Source organism: Crocodylus porosus, unplaced genomic scaffold (assembly GCF_001723895.1).
Source record: "Crocodylus porosus isolate Cpor-Errol unplaced genomic scaffold, CroPor_comp1, whole genome shotgun sequence".
NCBI lineage: Eukaryota > Metazoa > Chordata > Crocodylia > Crocodylidae > Crocodylus > Crocodylus porosus.
Window position 1 is genome coordinate 2,392,586 of NW_017728938.1, and position 18,484 is coordinate 2,411,069.

At 47.6% G+C, this 18,484-nt stretch overlaps 1 protein-coding gene across 4 annotated transcripts in view; it reads right to left on the bottom strand.

Annotated features, from left to right (window-relative positions):
* CACNA2D2 (calcium voltage-gated channel auxiliary subunit alpha2delta 2) overlaps positions 1 to 18,484 on the bottom strand; it is a 721,727-nt gene that overhangs the window by 311,365 nt on the left and 391,878 nt on the right. For all 4 annotated transcript variants that reach the window (XM_019547467.1, XM_019547466.1, XM_019547465.1 and 1 more), the window contains exon 4: positions 1,980 to 2,039. In XM_019547467.1, coding sequence (XP_019403012.1) covers positions 1,980 to 2,039 — 60 coding nt within the window. The remainder of the gene's footprint in view (positions 1 to 1,979; positions 2,040 to 18,484) is intronic.

The following is an 18,484-nucleotide window of genomic DNA, read 5'->3' on the forward strand; positions in this document are numbered from 1 at the left end:
CAGAAGGAAGGACTGGGGCCTTCTGCAGCTCCAGGGTGGCTCACGACTGTGGGAGAGACAGGTTGGCTCCATGAAAAAAAAAAAAAAAAAAAAAGATTGGGCCCCTCACTGCTTCTGCCTTCAGCCCACTTCTCATACAGCAGGGTGCTGAGCTGTCAAAGGCATTATGAGCTGACCAAATGGCAAACTGAACTCTTGCAATTGGGCTCGTTCTTTCTGCTTCCTTCTGCTACTCCATAAGCCTAATTCTGCTGTTTGTCTCTATCAAAGACGTCAATGGGTAGGCCAACCAGGGAGAATCTTAGAGCAGCTTTGGCCTCATGCCTTATTTTTGTCTTCTCCATGACTTTTACTTCTTTCCCTGTTTTTGTTCCTTGTCCAGGCTGCCTAATGGAATTTAGTTAGGCTACAAAAGGCCTCTCCTTAATACATGCCCCTATTTAGTGGTCATTTCATCCCCATTCCTCTTTGCAAATAGAACTCTAGCTCTTTCCTCTTACAGACAGATCAAAGAAGATCTCAGAAGCACATCTGGGTACAGCTATGACAGCCCTCAGCAATGCTCCTTGCCCTGTACAAAACTAAAGTAATGGTAGATATAATGCTAAGGCCACCTGGTTCTCAGACTGTGCTTTTCAGCAGAGAGTTCAAAGTCCTGTCCAAAGGAGGTATCATTATCCCCATCTGACAGATGCTCAAGGTTACTCAGCAAGTCAGTGAAAGAACCAGGATGAGAACCTATGCCTTCCAAATCCCAGTCTTATCCATTGGGCCACACTACCTCAAAGACTAAAGTGTCCAGGAGCACACATCTTGCTGGACAAAATGGAGAGATTGTGGAAGAGCACGGCAAGGTGCCCACTACTGCTGGAGAGCACTCAGGAGACACTGAAGATTTTTGACTTTGGGGGCATTTGTAGGATAGATAAGCACCTTGAGTCGACAGGAATCTTCCTGGGACAACCAGAGAGAAAAGAGGCCAACCCAATTTTGACAATGCAGTGGTGTTTTTTCTGGGGCTGGTTTCTTAAGGTCCTCCAGGATTGTTTGCAGGGAATAAGAAGGAATTCTGCATAAGGGAGACAAAATCTGGCACTTGGTGCTGAGGAGGTCAGTCTCTTGGAATTTTTTTCAGAATTCATTTGCACTGAAAGCAAAACAATCTTTTCTTCCCTTTGCATTATTGTTATAATTTGAGAGCATTTTCAGGCAGAATACTTCAGATTCCTGCTGAGCTTTATCACTGCCATAATTACAAAGTCAAATGCAATCATTAAAACAACATTTTCCCTGCAACAGTCTAGATTACTCCTTCCCCCAATACCAACACCAATTGGCATTACTGTCAGGCATTGAAAAACAGGCATGTGCGTGTACGCATGTCAGCTATCGTCATCTAACACAAGACCTTGGAATGCACCCAGCCTGTCCTTCTCTGTATGCTGATCATACACATGACCTGTCTATTAAGCTGGCAAAAATGTAAACTCTCTGGGTAGCTCTCAATAGGCGCTTGAAACCAAAGTGTTTAACCATTAGCTTGACCTTCACCTTCTGTCTTCTGACTGCTCTTATTACCTGTATGCACAAGCAGAGGCAATGCTGGAAACAAGCTCAAAATTACTTCATTCACTTTCATTAAGGTTGGCAGGCAATGGGGACAGAGAGATGAGGAGCAGGGCATCTGCATATGAACTCACAGAGATGAACAGTGTGAACAGAAAGTTTGCTTTAAAAATTGTAGTGAGGGAAGGAGCAGGAGGAGGAGAATTAGAGAGAGAAAGGGAAAGAGAGGAAGGAAAATTAAGGGAGGAGAGGGAAAATTAAGGAGACCGAGAGAAAATTTTGAAAGAATTTGAAGGTCCAATTTCTGCCTCACTTATACTTTACAACCAGTGGGGTTACATGCAAGTGGAAAGACAGAGAAATCAGGCCATTTACAAGGCCACCAGGCCTGAGAAGAGATGACTAGAGCTTACCTTGATGTTGTCCTGCCAGCGGTGGGTTTTCTGGAACCTCTCAGCTGCATCAGCGAGATTCTGTAAATCATACAAGAGAGATGAGGTGAGCTCAGATAAAACACTGTCCTTTGCAACAGGTGGAGGACTGGCTCATTCTTCCCCTGAACAGGTTTGGTTACACTGGTACCTGGGGACTTATGCACAATGGAACCAAACCAGAGAAACCCCCAGAGTGAATAGGAATAGGAAAAGTCTCTACTGCTTGAACAGGCTCTTTAGCCACAGGCACACATCATCCTCTGTGAATCAGGCACAATGAAGGCTGTGTAACATACATGGCGGATGAAAGAGCATGTTCAGCAGTGCAGCTGATAAGAGCCAAGGCAAAATCGGCACCTTGCTATGCCCTTCCAAGTGCACATCAAATTAACAAGCCCTGTGAGGCTCCCCCCGTGGGTTCTAGACTAGGAGGGTCTTCTACCCCTCTCTTGGTCCCCATCCCTAAACCACAGTGTAATTAGACTTCACAGATGCTGTGAAAGGCCTTCACCCCTGCTCCATAAAGATTCTGGAGAGGACAGGACAGGGTGAGACCTTAAAGACTAACTAGTTCAGCAGGTGAGAAAAACAAACCCTCGATTAACAACTGCCCTTGACTACACAGGTTAAACTGAAGTTGTGATTTTAAACCAGTTTCATTAAACAGGTGCAAAAGGCTATAATTTCAGATTAAAGCAGTTTTATTGCAGTTTATCTTAAATCAATTCTTTTCTGACTTTGGCTATGCCAAAGGAAACCACACTGAAACCAAAGCAAGTGTCCACACAGAGATTTCTACAAAGTTAAATCAATCAGTTTTAAGCCATCTGAGGATTTTGAGTCAGTGCTAGTACATGCCAATAAACCCAGATTCCAGGGACCAGGAGTTTTTCCTGGAACTGCCAGACTGCGTGCTGACCTACTGCTAGATCTGTGGTACTACACGCTCTAGAAAAGACCAGGTCCCCTGGGAAAGCTTCTTTAATATGGCTGTCTGAAGAGTTAATGTTTTGCCTGGAGGTAATTAACCCCTGTACATCCCTCCAGACTATTTTTACACTTTGGATGCACACCCTGAGGAGAGTCAGTTCAGCACCACTGAGCCAGCCTGCAATGCACCAGCTATTTCTGAGAAGCTAGTGAATGGGGAGAAGAATCAGGTAAGATATCACAGTAGCTCTGCCTTTAATTACTGACTGCAGTGGGAGGTTTCCAGGCTGAGATAGCATTTCAAGACAGCCTGACAAGGTCTAATCAAAGGATAGGTTAAGTGCAGACAGAAAAACTACTTTATTTCTTTAAAACGTATGAGATTTTTTAAGGGGAAAAAAAAATCCATCTCCAGTGGCAGAGTAGAGATGTCGCCACTAATGACTGCAGCAGCATCACTGGAAAGCAAACCATGGGGCATCACTTGGCACAGCCAAGGGACCAAGTATGCTGTCTTTCCATATAGCTAGGTTACTCTGGGCAATGAGGCTGGCACCACTTGGAATGTGAAAAGGTGGAGTAGGATCAAAAATTGCTGATACATTGATGAGCCTGAAGGGGACAGCATTTCACCTCCTCTTAGGAAGAATGGTGCCTACTTCAGGAAAGGGACTATTAGGATAACTGCTTCCCATAATCTATAGAAAGATAAGGCCAGAATTTCCAAAGGTGTCCAGTGATTCAGGGTGTTCAACTAGAGAAACAACAGGCTTGATTTTTTCCATGGGAGCTGGTGTGGACTAGGAAAGAAACTACAGAAAAACAGGGGATTTTCTGCCTTCCCCTGAAGCATACTCCATTGATTGTACCCCCTCAAGAACAGCAACCCCCTTCTAGTGCTCCACTGCAGAAGAGAGGGCAAGGCACATGGACCAGACTATTTATCATGGTCCAGGGGTACTTCAGTTCCTGTGGTGTTGCAATGCAGATGGGGGAAGTAGGTGGATCCACCATGTGAGTGGATATGTAGTATTTCATACACTGTCCAGGAAGGGGTGAGTCTATAATGGAATAAAGGGTGTGCTCTAGTTGCTCTCAAAGTCACGCTAGGCTGAAATCATTTGATTTCCAGCAATAGAAATAAAAGGCCCCACTCATTATTCCAGCAGTGCTCCCCTCACCCTGACCCACTAGGGATCACTTGCCTTTCCCATTGCCATGACCCCTCCCCCAAGAATGGTGTGACTTGCATCTTCTACATCCTGCAGGCTGGCTAGTTTGCTTCACTCTTCTCCTAGATTGGTGGAATAGCCCTCCGAAGGCCCCAGGATTGGGTTCCTATCTTGATCAGCAAATTGTCAAGGAAGGGAGCAGTGAACACAAGAGGTAGTTGTTGCCATCCATTTTACTGGTTCATGCCCATTCCACAGATTTCATAGATGTTTAGGGTCAGAAGGGATTTCAGTAGATCATCAAGTCCAACCCCCCTGCCCTTGGCAGGAAAGAGCACTGGGGTCAGATGACCCCAGCTAGGTGCTTGTCCAGTCTCCTCTTAAAAAGCCCCAAGGTAGGTGAGAGCACCACCTTCCTTGGGAGCCCATTCCAGATTCTGGTAACCCGTACCATGAAGTGGCCGTTGTTTCTAGTCATTCCGAGGGGCACCCTGGTAAAAAGAGTATCTCCTATCCCTTGCTGCCCCCCGCCCCGATGAATTTGTAGATGGCCACAAGATCACCTTTCAGCCTTCTCTTGTGGAGGCTGAAGAGATTCAGGTCCCTCAATCTCTCCTCACAGGGCCTTACCTGCAGGCCCCTAACCAGATGAGTAGCCCTTCTCTGGACTTATAGTCAGCCACCAGTTCCCCCCATGAGCCTGAGCTTTTCCAGGCTGAAGAGTCCCACGGCTCTCAACACAGGGCTTGTTCTCTTGCCCTCTGATCATGCGCGTGGCTCTCCTCTGGACTCTCTTAAACTTCTCCACATCCTTTTTAAATTGTGGAGCCCATAATTGGAAGCAGTACTCCAGCTGCAGCCTCACCAAGCCAGAGGCAGAAGGATGACATCCTGGGATTTTCTTGGGAAGCATCTATGGATGCAAGCCAGAGTTTTGCTCGCCTTACCAGCTGCAATATTGCATTGGTGGCTCATATTCATCTTGTGGTCAATCACGACCCCCAAGTCCCTTTTGGCTCTGGTGCTAGCAAGTGTAGCACTGCCAAGCATATAAGCATGCTGCAGGATTTTTTTCTTCCCCAAGGTGGAGTACCTTGGGTTTTTCAGTGTTGAATGCCATCAGGTTTTCGACCATCCATTTTCTGAGCCTGTCTAGGTCGGCTTTGATCACTAGCCTATCCTCATGTGTGGACGCTTTACCCCAAAATTTGGTGTCATTGACAAACTTGGCCAGTCCCCTTCTGACACCAATGTCTACATCATAAATAAAGATGTTAAAGAGTAAAGGCCCAAGGATGGAGCCTTGGCAGATCCCACTGGTCATGGAGCACCACAATGATTTACTTCTGTCTATTATCACTCTCTGGGTCTGACCTCAGAGCCAATGGACTGTGATGTAGCCAAGGCCACAGTTGGCCAATTTTTGCAGGAGGATATCATAGGATACCATATCGAAGGCTTTTTTAAAAATCAAGACATACGATGTCAATTTCTTCTCCCTTGTCCAGGTGATATGTCACCTGGTCATAGAAGGAGACGAGATTGGTCAGGCAAGGAATGAGATTGGTCAGGCAAGGAAGATCCCTTTCTGCCATTGTGATACTTAGAAGGTATCTGTATGTGTGTTGGTGATTCCTTCTCACTAGGTGCAATACTTTGCACTTATCTTTGTTAAACTGCATTTTATTCTGTTCTGTCCACTTTTGCAAGTTGTCCAAATCCACCTGAATCCATTCCCTGCCCACCCGTGTGTTTACTTTGCCCCATAATTTGGTGTCGTCTGCAAATCTGGACAGAGTGCTTTCCACGCCCTCATCCAAGTCACTGATGAAGATATTGAACAGCACCGGTCCAAGGAGAGAACCTTGAGGGATCCCATTGCCCACATCTTTCCAGGTCAATACCAACCCATCCACCACCACTCTGAGTGTCCCATACGCCAATTTGCCACCCACCTGACTGCATAATCCTCTATGCCACAGCCACTTAGTTTACTTATAAGAATGGGATGAGACACCATATCAAAGGCCTTTTTAAAAATCCAAGTAGATGACACCTACCTCAACTCCTGCATCTAAGCATTTTGTGACCTGGTCGTTTTAAAAAGAAATAAGGTTAGTTGGGCAGGATCTACCTGCTATGAATCCAATCTGGTTAATCTTCAGCATTATTTTTCCTGCTGGACTCCCACAAATGTGTTCCTTAATAATTTTGTAAAGGTTTTCCCAAGGACAGAGGTGAGACTAACCAGCCTATAGTTACCTGGATCCTCCTTCCTTCCTTTCTGGAAAATAAGGACCACATTGGCCCTTTTCCAGTCATCTGGAACCTGCCCTGAGCACTAGGAGTGCTCAGACCGTCTTGCCAGTGGTTCTGCTATGACACTGGCCAATTCCCTCAGCACCCTTGTATGAAGGTCATCTGGGCCTGCCGACTTAAACATGTCCAGCCCCTCCAAGCGACCCTTCACTGGGCTGTTACTAACTGTTGGTGGGCAGATGTCCCTCGTGCCCATCTATAATCCAACTGAGAAATTTGTCTTTATACGTGTACAGGAATACAGATATCAAAAACTCACTGAAGAGTTCAGCTTTGTCACTCCTATCTGTCACCAATTGCACTAGTCTGTCCTGTAGGGGTCCTATGCTGCCATGCACCTTCTTTTTGCTCCCTATATACCTAAAGGACTTTTTGTTGTCTTTAATTTTTGATGCCAGCCTGAGTTCCTTTGCTGCTTTGGCCTTTCTAATTGCCTCACTAAAAGTGAGAGCCAACTAGGTACACTCCTCCTTGGTGGTTACCCCCTGCTTCCACAGTCTGTGCGCCTCTTTTTTCGCCCCTAGACTTTCCTGGATTTCCCTGTTCAGCCAAGAGGGTTTCTTGGCCCCTGGGCAACACTAACCTCTAGAATCAGTATCTCTATCATGTGAGCTCTTACAAAGAATGCCTCGGTGTCAGGGCTTCCTCACATGTGCTATGGCATGGCAGTGGAGATGGAGGAGAAAAAAATTAAAGAAAAAAAAAAAGTGAGGTAAATCGATTTGTATAATGAAAGTCCTGAGAAGCGGCCATGGTCAGGTCTTTTAATTGAGCTGAAAGGCACAAACGTCAAGAGCCCAGAGGTTTCCAACAAGATCAATTCTGCGCCATTAAGTAAATTAAAAGCAGAATGCAAAATAAGTTACACAACCTCCCCCTCCCGCTTCTAAGCTCTCTAACCCAGATCTGGAGCTGCGTACCAGTAGTTCAGCTAGGAGGAGTTGTGTGGGCCGGGATGGGTATTGAGACAAGCCTTGACCTTGAAGGGCCATAGGTCAGACAAAACAAACAAATCTAGTTGTGTGTGGAGTGCAGTCCAAGTGCTTTGCAGTGTGGGCAATGGGCTCTTTCCAACATTTCCTAATCACGCAAAATTCCCACTGAGGCTTAGGCTCTGGTACTTGTCTCTATCCGTTTTACAGCATCTTGCATGATGAAATAGCTTAATCTGATATCCAATCAACCCAACCTGCTTCAGAGTCAGCATGTCATAATATCAGCTTCTCTGCAGCTACCATCCTCTCAGCTGGTGCTCATGATGCTTCCCAGGTGAGAAGCACCCTAGGTTTCATCTTAGGTGCATTATGTGCATCACAGAGGCCTTGTAAAATTAGACACAACCCACTGGCTCCCACAACAGCTGTTGGCTTTACAAGAGTTTCAGAGAATATGCACCATGTCACAGATATCAAAACTCAGATCCAGGGACTAAGTGGCTAATCTGTAAGCAGGTTAATTAGCCATGAGGCTACCTAATGACACATCCCAGTGAAGCTCTTTTGTGAGTTAACAGTTCTTAGTGAGACACAGCAAGGCAAGGACATTCTTTATTGCAAGCCCTGCTATACTCTGAAGTCCTGAATCTGTGTTTGCTCAAGCAATAATGTCACTGATTTGTCCCACTAATAACAGACTCAACTTCTATAGCATCTAGGACAGGGATGGGCCAAATCTGGCCTGCCAAGCACTTTCATATGGCCCATGGCACCCACCAACAAACTGTGCTCCGCCCAGCCTTTCTGCCCAGGAGGATGGTAGCAAGGCACCCTTGTATACTGTAAGAGGGGACCTGCTCGGGGCCAATCTAACCAGGGCCCGCCCACCTGTTCCTGGGCTAACTGCCCACCTTCTCACCTGCCATGCCTTGTTGTTAATTAGTTAAATAGATGTTAATAAGCAGGAGGCTGCCCATTTCCTGCCTCGATGCCAGGGGGCACTATCCATGCCTCACTTCCTACCCTACACCGCAGCCCAAGCCTCGCAGCTGGCATCTATAGTTCTCATAGTCACTGGCCCCCACTCTGGGCCCCAGAATCCTACTGTTGAACCCCCACCTGGATTCTTCCCCTCAGGTGGTCTCTTCTGCCATCATACCAGGCAGCATAGCTCCCTGAACTAAACCCCCTTCAGGTGTGATCCCCCCACTGGGACCTTTGGCTTACTAGCCCTGGCCCACCTCCAGGCCAGTCGGAACCCCAGGCCCTCAGCTCTTGGGCATCCCTTGCGGTGGGCCCCCCGGCCCTTCCAGTCCTGGCCCCAGCATGGGCCAGTCAGGGGAAGTTCAAACAGCCCTGAGTCTACAGCCCTTACTCTTTCACTGTGGAGTCCACCTTCCCGATGCTCCAACAAAGGGGTAACCCACCTGGTGGTGGGGACTAGGGGTTAAGGCGCCCCAACCCGCCTTTCACTGGGGTAGTAAATGGCCTGGTATTTCCTGGGGACTCCCGCACCACTGGGAGCCCCACCAGGTCACCCACTCCTGGCAGGGTGCAGTTTTAGGTCATACCCCGGACCAAGAGCCTCCTTACCATCCCCTACAGCTCCTCCCTTACCTCCAGATAATATCAGCAGCTCTGCAGTCAAGCAATGTTGTTGTCTCGCCCTGACCAGCAGAACTGCCCTGTTTATATGGGCAGCCCCAGATCCAAAATGGCTGCCCCCAGACACCTGGCGGCTGCCAGCTCCAGGCCCTTAAAGTGGCAGGCACAGACAGTGCCCTGCCACAGTACACACAGCCCCAAACGTACCCTACTGTCTTGTTCCCAGCCTCATGGGCAGGAGGGCCTGGCCAGCTAGCGTGCAGCTTCCAGGTGTGGATGCTGCTGGAGCTGTAGTCCCTGGGGATCTGCTCCACTTCCCTGGTCTCCTACTGACTCTGGGCAACAGGTAGGGAAGCAGCAGGGGCAGGGCTATAGCTGAGTGGGAGCACAGAGTGTGGGGCTGGCAGCAGCGGAGCCGTCACCCGGTGGGGGGGTGGCAGTAGCACACAGCTTGGGCAGGCAGCGTGTGGGTGTGAGGGAGGGTGGGGGGATCCCTCCCACACTCCCCCTGTAGCGTCCAGCTCTGGCAGGTGGCAGCAGCAGCAGGCGGGGCACTCAGGGCGCAGGTGCCCAGTGGGTTGCAGCTCCAGTCAGCACTGCACTTTGCAGCAAGAGGCACAATCTCCCTCTGGCCATCCATATTGCTGGTGTTCCCTGCCACTCACGAGCAGACCCTGCACTCATACAAAATTGGAGGCAAGCCCCAGCGTTGGAGCCAGCTGCCTTTCCTGCCCCCCAAGGGAAGGCACCTGGGGCTTCCCTCCCCTGTCACGCAGCCCCGGCAGGGAAGGCAGCCAGCTCCAGAGGCTTCTCTTCTGTGCTGAGCAGCCCGGGCAGGGAAGGCAGCTGGGTCCAGCACATGGGGCTTCTCTCCCGTGCTGTGCGAGTGGAGGAGCTGCCCACAAGTGGCAAGGAGCACCAGTGATACAGACAGCCCGAGGAAGGTTGCGCCCCTCGCAGCAATGTGCAGCACTGGCTGAAGCTGTGCCCTGCCAGGTGCCTGTGCCCTGAGTGCCCCACCTGCTTCTGCACCATGGGGGGAGTATAGGGCGGTTCCCACAACCCCCCAGATATACACAATCCCCTCACATACCCCATGCCCCCACACAAAGAGCCACATCTCCTCACAAACCCTCCCACAGACACCCCACTGCACATATACCCCCACATCCTACCACTGGCAACACACAGAGGGTGCACACAGGTGTACATTCACCCCCTGAGCTTGTGCACCCCCTGCAAAAAGGCACTGCTAACACTGACAACGGTGTCTGCAGGCAGTCCCCAATCGTCACCCCCCTCACTGCTGACACTGCCAGCGGCATTTGTGGGTGGTCCCCAATTGCCGCTGGCTGCCACTACTGGTGTCTTGTGTGTGCGGTTGCCAACCGCTGGTTACCCCCTCCCGCTGATGGTGTTGTGGCTGCCAGCACTGCTACCACCTGCCTGTGAGCGCATACAGCATTCATGCAACCCACCATACACACCCACCACATGCCCACAGCCACAATATACAAAACTAAGAATTTTATTTTTGAGTTACTATGCAGTCACCTCTATATATATTACACAAACACAAATCATGACAAAAATATTTTTGTAATAAAATTAAAAGATGTTATAGTAGATGTTTGACTTTTAGTGTATGATTTGTTTTTTTCCTGGTTCCAAGATGGCAACCCCCCCCACCCCAGAGTATTTCTGGGGGTCAAGGGATGGGACATCCAGTGGCAAAGGTCAGGGGTTATGGGTGGGACTTCGAGTCCCAAGATGCCAAGAAGGGGGCGGGGCAACTGTTAAGGGGTGGGACTACCCACACAGCCTTCGACAGCTCACCAAGACTCGTTAAGTGGCCCTCCACCAGAAATAATTGCCAACCCCAGTGTAGGATCCCACTCTAGACTGTATATAGAGAAATGATGTAGTCATCTCTGGGGCAGATATGCCATATATCCTACTGTATCCTGCTATGCCACTGAGTCTTTACAATGAAAATTGTTGCAGGACCTCTAACCAAGAGGTAAGGCATTCTGGCTGCTTCTGCTTATATATTTTTTTCAAAGAACATACAAATTAAACAAACAAGTACCACTCAAGACCCTAAAAATAAAGGAAAAGCAAATTACATAACAGCCAGCAAAATCCCACAATGAAAACTAGAAAGTTCCTGAAATAACTAGAGTGAATTAACAACTGTTTCAAATTTAAGTCCAAGGAAAGTGATAAGATCATTGCATTAATAATTCATCGTATTAATAAGCAAAATAAACTACATTCACATTCACAGTGGTCAGACTGATAGCACTGGTGCTGAATACATTTGTCAGTCCCTCTTTACATGCCTCATCAGTGACTATTTCAAATCTGATCACTAACCACGCATGGCTAATTGTGTCCTTAGTTACATCCTGACACCCATGCTGACTTGTGTGGGAGTTCTGCACAAGAATCCTGATGGGAAATCTGAGCCTTGATTATGGTTCTTCCCATTTTTCACGTTCAGTTTAAAGACACGGGAAAGGGGGCTGTCGACAAACCTTTAGCTTGATTCAAGACTCTTAGTAACTGATTTGGAAATGTTGTGACTGCTCATACCAAAGAGCCAAAGAACTGTGACCCAAAATCATTTCCCTTGCGGGGAGTCAAACAATAGGTGCATATGTGACTCTTTGCTATTACATGCCCAATCATTTTCCTTCCACAGCTTAATTGCTATCTAAATCGCACTATGTCAAAACCAAATAAGATGACTGTGAATTCTCTGGACCGGGAAGATTTCTTCAGAGTGTATCAAGGGTGGACTCATTGGCTTGGAGCTATTCCCAAGTTATTTCAAATTTCAGCGTCCAGCAAGTAGGTTGGAAATTTTCAGTGGGGAAACAATTTTCTCCACACAGATCTGAAAAGCATCTGAAATACATGTCAGAAATAAAGAGAAATTGCCTCTTGTAGAAAGATGAATAATCTCACTAGCAGCAGCTGAACTCAAAGAGACCAGTAGAGGATGGCAGGGCTCTTTCAGGAGAAAAAAAAAAAACCAAACAAATCTCAGTCCAATTTTAAGTCAATGGGAGTTTGTTTTCCCATTGCCTTGAATAGGACCAGGACTCATGATGTGCAAACATCAGTGCCTTGGTGCTCAGTGGCAGGTACTAATATAGGAATGGGGTAGAAAGAGAAACACATGACTTGTGCCTTAGGCCCCCTCTACACATGCAGGTAAAGGCACCATGGGATCTAATGTGCAATTCACACAATTGCACCTCCTGCCATGTCACACATGCATGGCAGGAGGCACGATTGTGGGATCATGAATTAGACTCCTTTGCACCTTATCACTGGTGCAGAGGGAGTCCAATCCTAGGCTCCCCCTGTACTGGCAAGAAGCCAGCTCCTGTGGAAGCCCCACACAGCCCAGCTGAGAAGTTCCTAGCTGTGGGGATGCCCCACACACCCGGGACTGGAGGATCCCTGCTGCAGCAATCTCCCAGGGCTATCTGGGGATACATGAACCCTCGGACCCTGGGAATAGTAGCTGCCCTGATTCCTAAGGCTCAGGGATACATGAAAACCCTGGACCCTGGGGACCACGGCCACCACAATCCCTAGGGTTCACGGATGCATGAAACTCCTGGACCCTGGGGATTTCAGCTGCCATGACCCCTGGGCTCAGGGGTGCATGAAATCCCTGAACCCTGGGGATTGCAGCTGCCACAGCCTCTAGAGCTTGGGGGTTTTACACTGGGCACAGTGCACCCCTGCTGAAAGCCTTGTTAGCTGACAGGACTGAGCCACAGGGGAGAGACCCTGCTACACACCAATTCAACTTGATAGCAACCAACTATAGGTTCGTGCACATTTTTGAGGTCTAACTTTACAGCTGGTTGGAGCTTTTAATATCTGATAGCTACTCTGCACATGTAGCTGGTCTCCAGGGCTAGGGACCGAAATTATACATAAACCGGTTTAAGTAATCAGAAACTGGTCTAAGCCTGTAACAGAATAGAAGCTCAGGCACATAAACCACTTTCAAAATGGCTGAAACTGGTTTAAGATAAACCTGGTTGAATGTAGTATCAGACTTAACTGATTTGGGTCAAACCAGTTTATGAAACTTCTGTCCCAGACCTCTTCCTGGTTCAAGTTAAATCAGTCCCCCAGCATCCCACCATGTTTTCCAGCCCTGGACTGGGCTGTCCTGTCTGCTCCAGAAAGCAGGGCTGGCCCCACCCCTCTGCTCCCTAGCAGGAGCAGTGAGAGCTGACTGACAAGGGGGTGTGGAGGCAAGCCCAGCTGGGGTGCAGCCTAGTCTACAGTGGGGGACTGCCCCCAGAGGCAAACCCTGGCTTGGGTCTGGGGTCAGGAAGGCTAAACACCCCTTCTCCCACTCGAACTTACTGCTGGCTGCAGCTGTGGACTACAAATCCCAGAGGCACCTGGAAGCAGGAAGAAGTGATAACTAATGAGCAACCCTGTAGCATCTGGCTGTTATAATTCTGGACTGTGAATTCCAGAGACCTCGGGGGCAGCAGAAAGAGAAAATGAACACAGCACCAGAAAGCTGTGCTCTAGTGCCCCTGACTTCTGGCTGGAGCTACTGCAGGCATGTGGCTGCATTTCCAGAATCAAAAGTGAATGTCTGTTCACTTGCTTATCAAATCAGTCCATGCAGAGTAAACTAACCTGTGAAAATTGAATTGATTCAGCCTCTGGCTTTTTGACTGCCTGTATTTAGCCCAGGTAATTGCACAATTAACCAGTTAATTGCATGATACCTGTAATGTGTAGAGGGGGCCTTAGAAACGCTCAGGTCAGTACAGACATACACACATGACGGACATATCTGTGCTTCTGCAGTGCTCTTAGGGAGGGACATGCCTGTTTACACATGCCACACACAAGAACGAAGCAGTTAAGCCACACTGGCAGTAGTTCTTTCAGCTATTTTAATTTACACTAAAGAGAAAGGCCTCAAGAATGGCTGTGTCCATGTCCCAAAAAGTAGCCTTACTGCAGTAGTTCTCAAGTTTTCAGTCACAGCACCCCACTCCAACTTTTTTGAATCTGGAAACACGCTGACTGAGAACTACAACATTTCCAGTGGTGGTTCTGAACGGGATCATGCCGCCACCACAGTCAAATGAAAGTGCCCCACGCACCCACTGTTCAGAGACTGGGAAGGGCTGAAGCACATGTGGACTCTCCTGCCTCATGTGGGTTCTTTGATACAACTCTGAAGTAGTTAGGAAAGCTGGTTCATGCTACAGCCTTTCCAAGCATGCAGGCCAGCAGGACTTATGTTGAAGCACCCCTTGTCATGGTGCCACATCCCCCTCAGTTGAGAAACACTGCCTTACTGCCACATTCCCAGTGCTCAGGGGAAGGGTGTTGACATACCCATAGTGCATGTAGCAAAGAGGAATATGATGGAGAACCAATGATACTATGAATGGGGCAACAAGAAAATGTCTCAATGTCTTGCCTCAAGACAATTTTGTTATACTGAGGAAAGAAACAGGTTTCACCAAAATGTCAATCCAAGCCAGTGAGATAGACATTTCAGCTTGCAGGTTAGCAGGTAACCAGTTACCAACATTGAGCCCATCACTATGAGCCACTTTATTCCTCTACTTTCCCACACTGCTCTCCCAAAACACTTTTCTTGCATCATCTCAATTGGTCATGGCAGTGAGTACTGCTGCCAAGACATAGTCATGAGAGATCCAACTTGAGGGACACCAGACAGGACTTTGAGAAAGTCAAGCAGGTTAAAACATCATAAATCTCTTGATTGTTTGCTTTTTTGTTTTTAAAGAAATTCAGCCAGTTTGTTTATACTATGCATCAAGTCCTGATTCAGAAATAATGTAACAGGCTGTAAATGTCATTTTTACCAATGCAAACACAAACTGATCAAAGCAAGGTGATCACAGTGATGCACTAGTGCAGTAATTTTAATACCCTCCCGATATGAATTCCTCTGACACTCCCACAAGATGATGCGATATGTAGAATGATTCAGCAGTTGTTTATGGATGTGGCACATAAAGCATGATAGAGAACAGTTAGTGATTCTTGTTCTGTGAGGCTGAACAGACTGGGAGATTAGCTGAAACGTGCCAACCCCATCCCCCAAACAACAAGGGAGGAAAACTCAGCAAGAGGATAAAAGCTCTTTTTCTGCATCCCATCTACTCTCCATTCATTCATTACTCCCCCTCTTGACCAGACTGTGCTTCTGCAGCCTCAGAAAGGGTGTGCAAGGGAGCACACCATCTGGACCACCACAGGAGGAATTCTGATTGTAAAATAAAAGAAGTTTCATGGTGCACAGGGGTGCTTCCTGCAAAAGGGTGCAGCATACCCTTTCCTCCAAGGCTATGCTTATGCACATAGCTAGGACTACCCCCAAGGTGACATACAATGCTCTTCTGCTTGTAAATACCTGAGCTTGATCCCCGATAGCCATCTAGCTTGACCCTATAAGCCCTTCTAAACATTCAGGTACAAGGTAAACTTCATCTCCTTGCTTGCCTCTTTTTGACATGTGTTAGAAACTCCCCTGGCAAGGCAAACCTTAAATTCAGAAAGTCCTCCAGTAGCAATACCAGAGGTTCTTGACCTTTGGCCCTTTTGTAGCCCATCTCCTACCTGTAGGGCCTGTAATTAGAGCCAACCACAAGAGAGAGAAGACAGCATACCGATTCCTAGGAGGGCTCTATTTGAGCAACAGGAACTACTAGGATAGAAAACTGTGGCGCAGGCGATGTGATGGAGGAGGTGCAGGCTACGTGGCTCAAACTGGAATGAAAGCTGCCACAAAATTAATTCAGTTATCAGTGTGGGCATACCCTGAGTGTGAGGGCATATGGAACAGGAATAGATCGAAGTGGCTTGCTCTGTCCACCACTCTGTGCTGGGGGAGCACAAGCCCTGATATGCAGTACACAAGCCAGAGGCTGCCTCCACATGAGCAGCAAGTTAGATAGGAGTCTCCTGGTACTCACTCCTCTGCATACCTGTAGCCATGAACTGTCCCTATGCACCTGTACATGCTACCTTCTTTTTTTAAAACAATAGGCTCTTCTCTTAGCACAAGCAATGAGGAATGTTTGGGAGATATAAGCCGAGAGTCATTATTGACTCTAAGATGAACATGGGCCGGCAGTGTGAGGATGTGGTCAGTAAGGCTAACCACACCTTGTCATGCATGCACAGATGCATCATGAGCAGGTCCAAGGAGGTGATCCTCCCCCTCTACGTGACATTGGTCAGGCCGCAGCTGGAGTACTGCGTCCAGTTCTGTGTGCTCCACTTCAGGAGGGATGTGGACAACATGGAGAGGGTCCAGAGGAGGGCCACTCGCATGATCCGGGGACAACAGGGCAGACCCTACAATGAGAGACTGCAGGACCTGAACCTGTTCAGCCTTCATAAGAGAAGGCTGAGGGGGGGACCTGGTGACTGTCTAGAAACTCACTGGGCGGGACCAGAAGGGTTTGGGAGAGACCTTGTTTCCCCTAGCACCCCCTGGCATAAACAGCCACAAGTTGTTGGAGAGGAGGTTTAGATTAGACATCTGTAAGAACCACTTCAGTTAGGGCAGCTAGGATCTGGAACCAACTTCCAAGGGAAGTGGTGCTGGCTCCTACCCTGGGGGTCTGTAAGAAGAGGCTTGATGCCTACCTGGCTGGAGTCATCTGAGCCCAGTTTTTCTCCTGCTCAGGCGGAGGGGGCGGGTGGTGTCGGACTTGCAGATCTACAAGGTCCCTTCCGACCCAACTTCTGTGATTGATTCTATGAACAGGAATCCCAAAGGCAGCAGGCAAAATGGAGTCCAGGTCAGCAGCCTTATGTAGGTCAATCCCTCCACCTCCCCCAGAAGAGTGAAAGCAACTGTTCTTCCCCTGCATGTGTAAAGGCAGTACTATAACTGAGGAGGGGTAACGAGAGCACCATCTTTTGGTGGGGAGAGTGTAAGAAACAGCTGTTGTCACAGTAGCAGCTGATCATACCACCACCACCAACATTGTAGCAGCTGGGGCTGCGCCAGGGACCCTGTGCTACCCCAGGTGCAGAACTGTATTCCCACGCATCTGTGTAAAGGCCCAACCTTTTAATGTATACATCATCCACGATTGTCCTTTTCCTCTAGTCCCGACTGCCTTTTCCTCTAGACCAATATGGCTACAATCTGGATACCTACATCAACCATGCCCATCCTGGGTAGTTCTTCATACTCTGTGAGGTCATATACTGCATTCTGCAAAATGCCATGCTTGCTAGTGAAACACCACACTGGTGGTGTACAGAAATATCACAGGACTCTTAGGAATTCTCCAGCTGGGTCTGGACTAAGGTCCATCCCATCCAGTATACGGTCCCCACCCAATGGCCAGGATCAGACCCTTCATCCCCCGCTCCTGGGATGCAAAAAACCAACAGCATGTGATGTGGGCTAATCTGCCCTCCCCATGAAGGCCGCAGCCCTACCTCTATTAGTCAGAAACTGATCTAACAGCATGAGATTTTGTATCCCTTTTCTAACACCATCTCTTTTAATTCTGGATGTTCTTGTTATGTAGATAAAGTCAACATGCAGCAATGCACAGTAGGTTCTTGCATGATCAAAACAGACCTCCTGCAATTAATTCCCAAATCTGGAAGTTTTGCCACTGACTTCAGTGTGGCCAGGATTTCTCCCATTTCAAACCCAGTTATGGGGACACCTGCAGGGACACCACAAGAGAAGGGCGAGGCCCTGGAAACTGGCTTTCAGTACCATCTTTGCCACTGGCCTGATGGGTGACCATGGGTAAGTCCCTTCTCCTCTGTCTGTCTCAGTTAATTCATCTGTAAAATGGAGATAAAGATTCTTACTGTTTTGCAGCGTTTTGAGATCAGTGTGTGAAAAGCGCTAAACAACAACAAGATTCTGTTAACAGTATTTGGAATGTGTAGGCACTTTAAAGTAAGGCAATGAATGACATCATAAATCTTACACTACCTGCATAAGAAACTTAGTTTATTCTTATCAAGACTACATTCTTATAAAGAAATACATATTTCATCACCATATCATTTCCATTATCAACTTGCACACAGTTCTTTTAATGTTTTATTTTTATCTTGACTGCAGGATCTAAATAGTTTCTTTCAAGGGATGTTGTTAAAGTGGAAAGAGCAGTTAATATATTTATCAACTGAGTAGAATTTTGAAGTAAACACTTATAATTCTTTTTCTGGTATAACAGAATTGTAAACAATAAGCAGGAAAGCTTGTACCTCAATTTTTAGTATAATACTGCATGTGGACTAGCAGGTAGGGCTGCTATGTGTGTGTCTGCGCATGTGTGTGTACATGCACACACAAATACGTACATCTGGATTGGCCTGAATAAAGTAAATTGCAGAAACAGGGACATAGCTCTTACATTTCGTTTTCCAAAAGATTTTGTGCAATGTTTATATTTTGAGATTGCTGATTAAAGGGGAACATTTATTCTGAGTCAGAGTTAAGGCT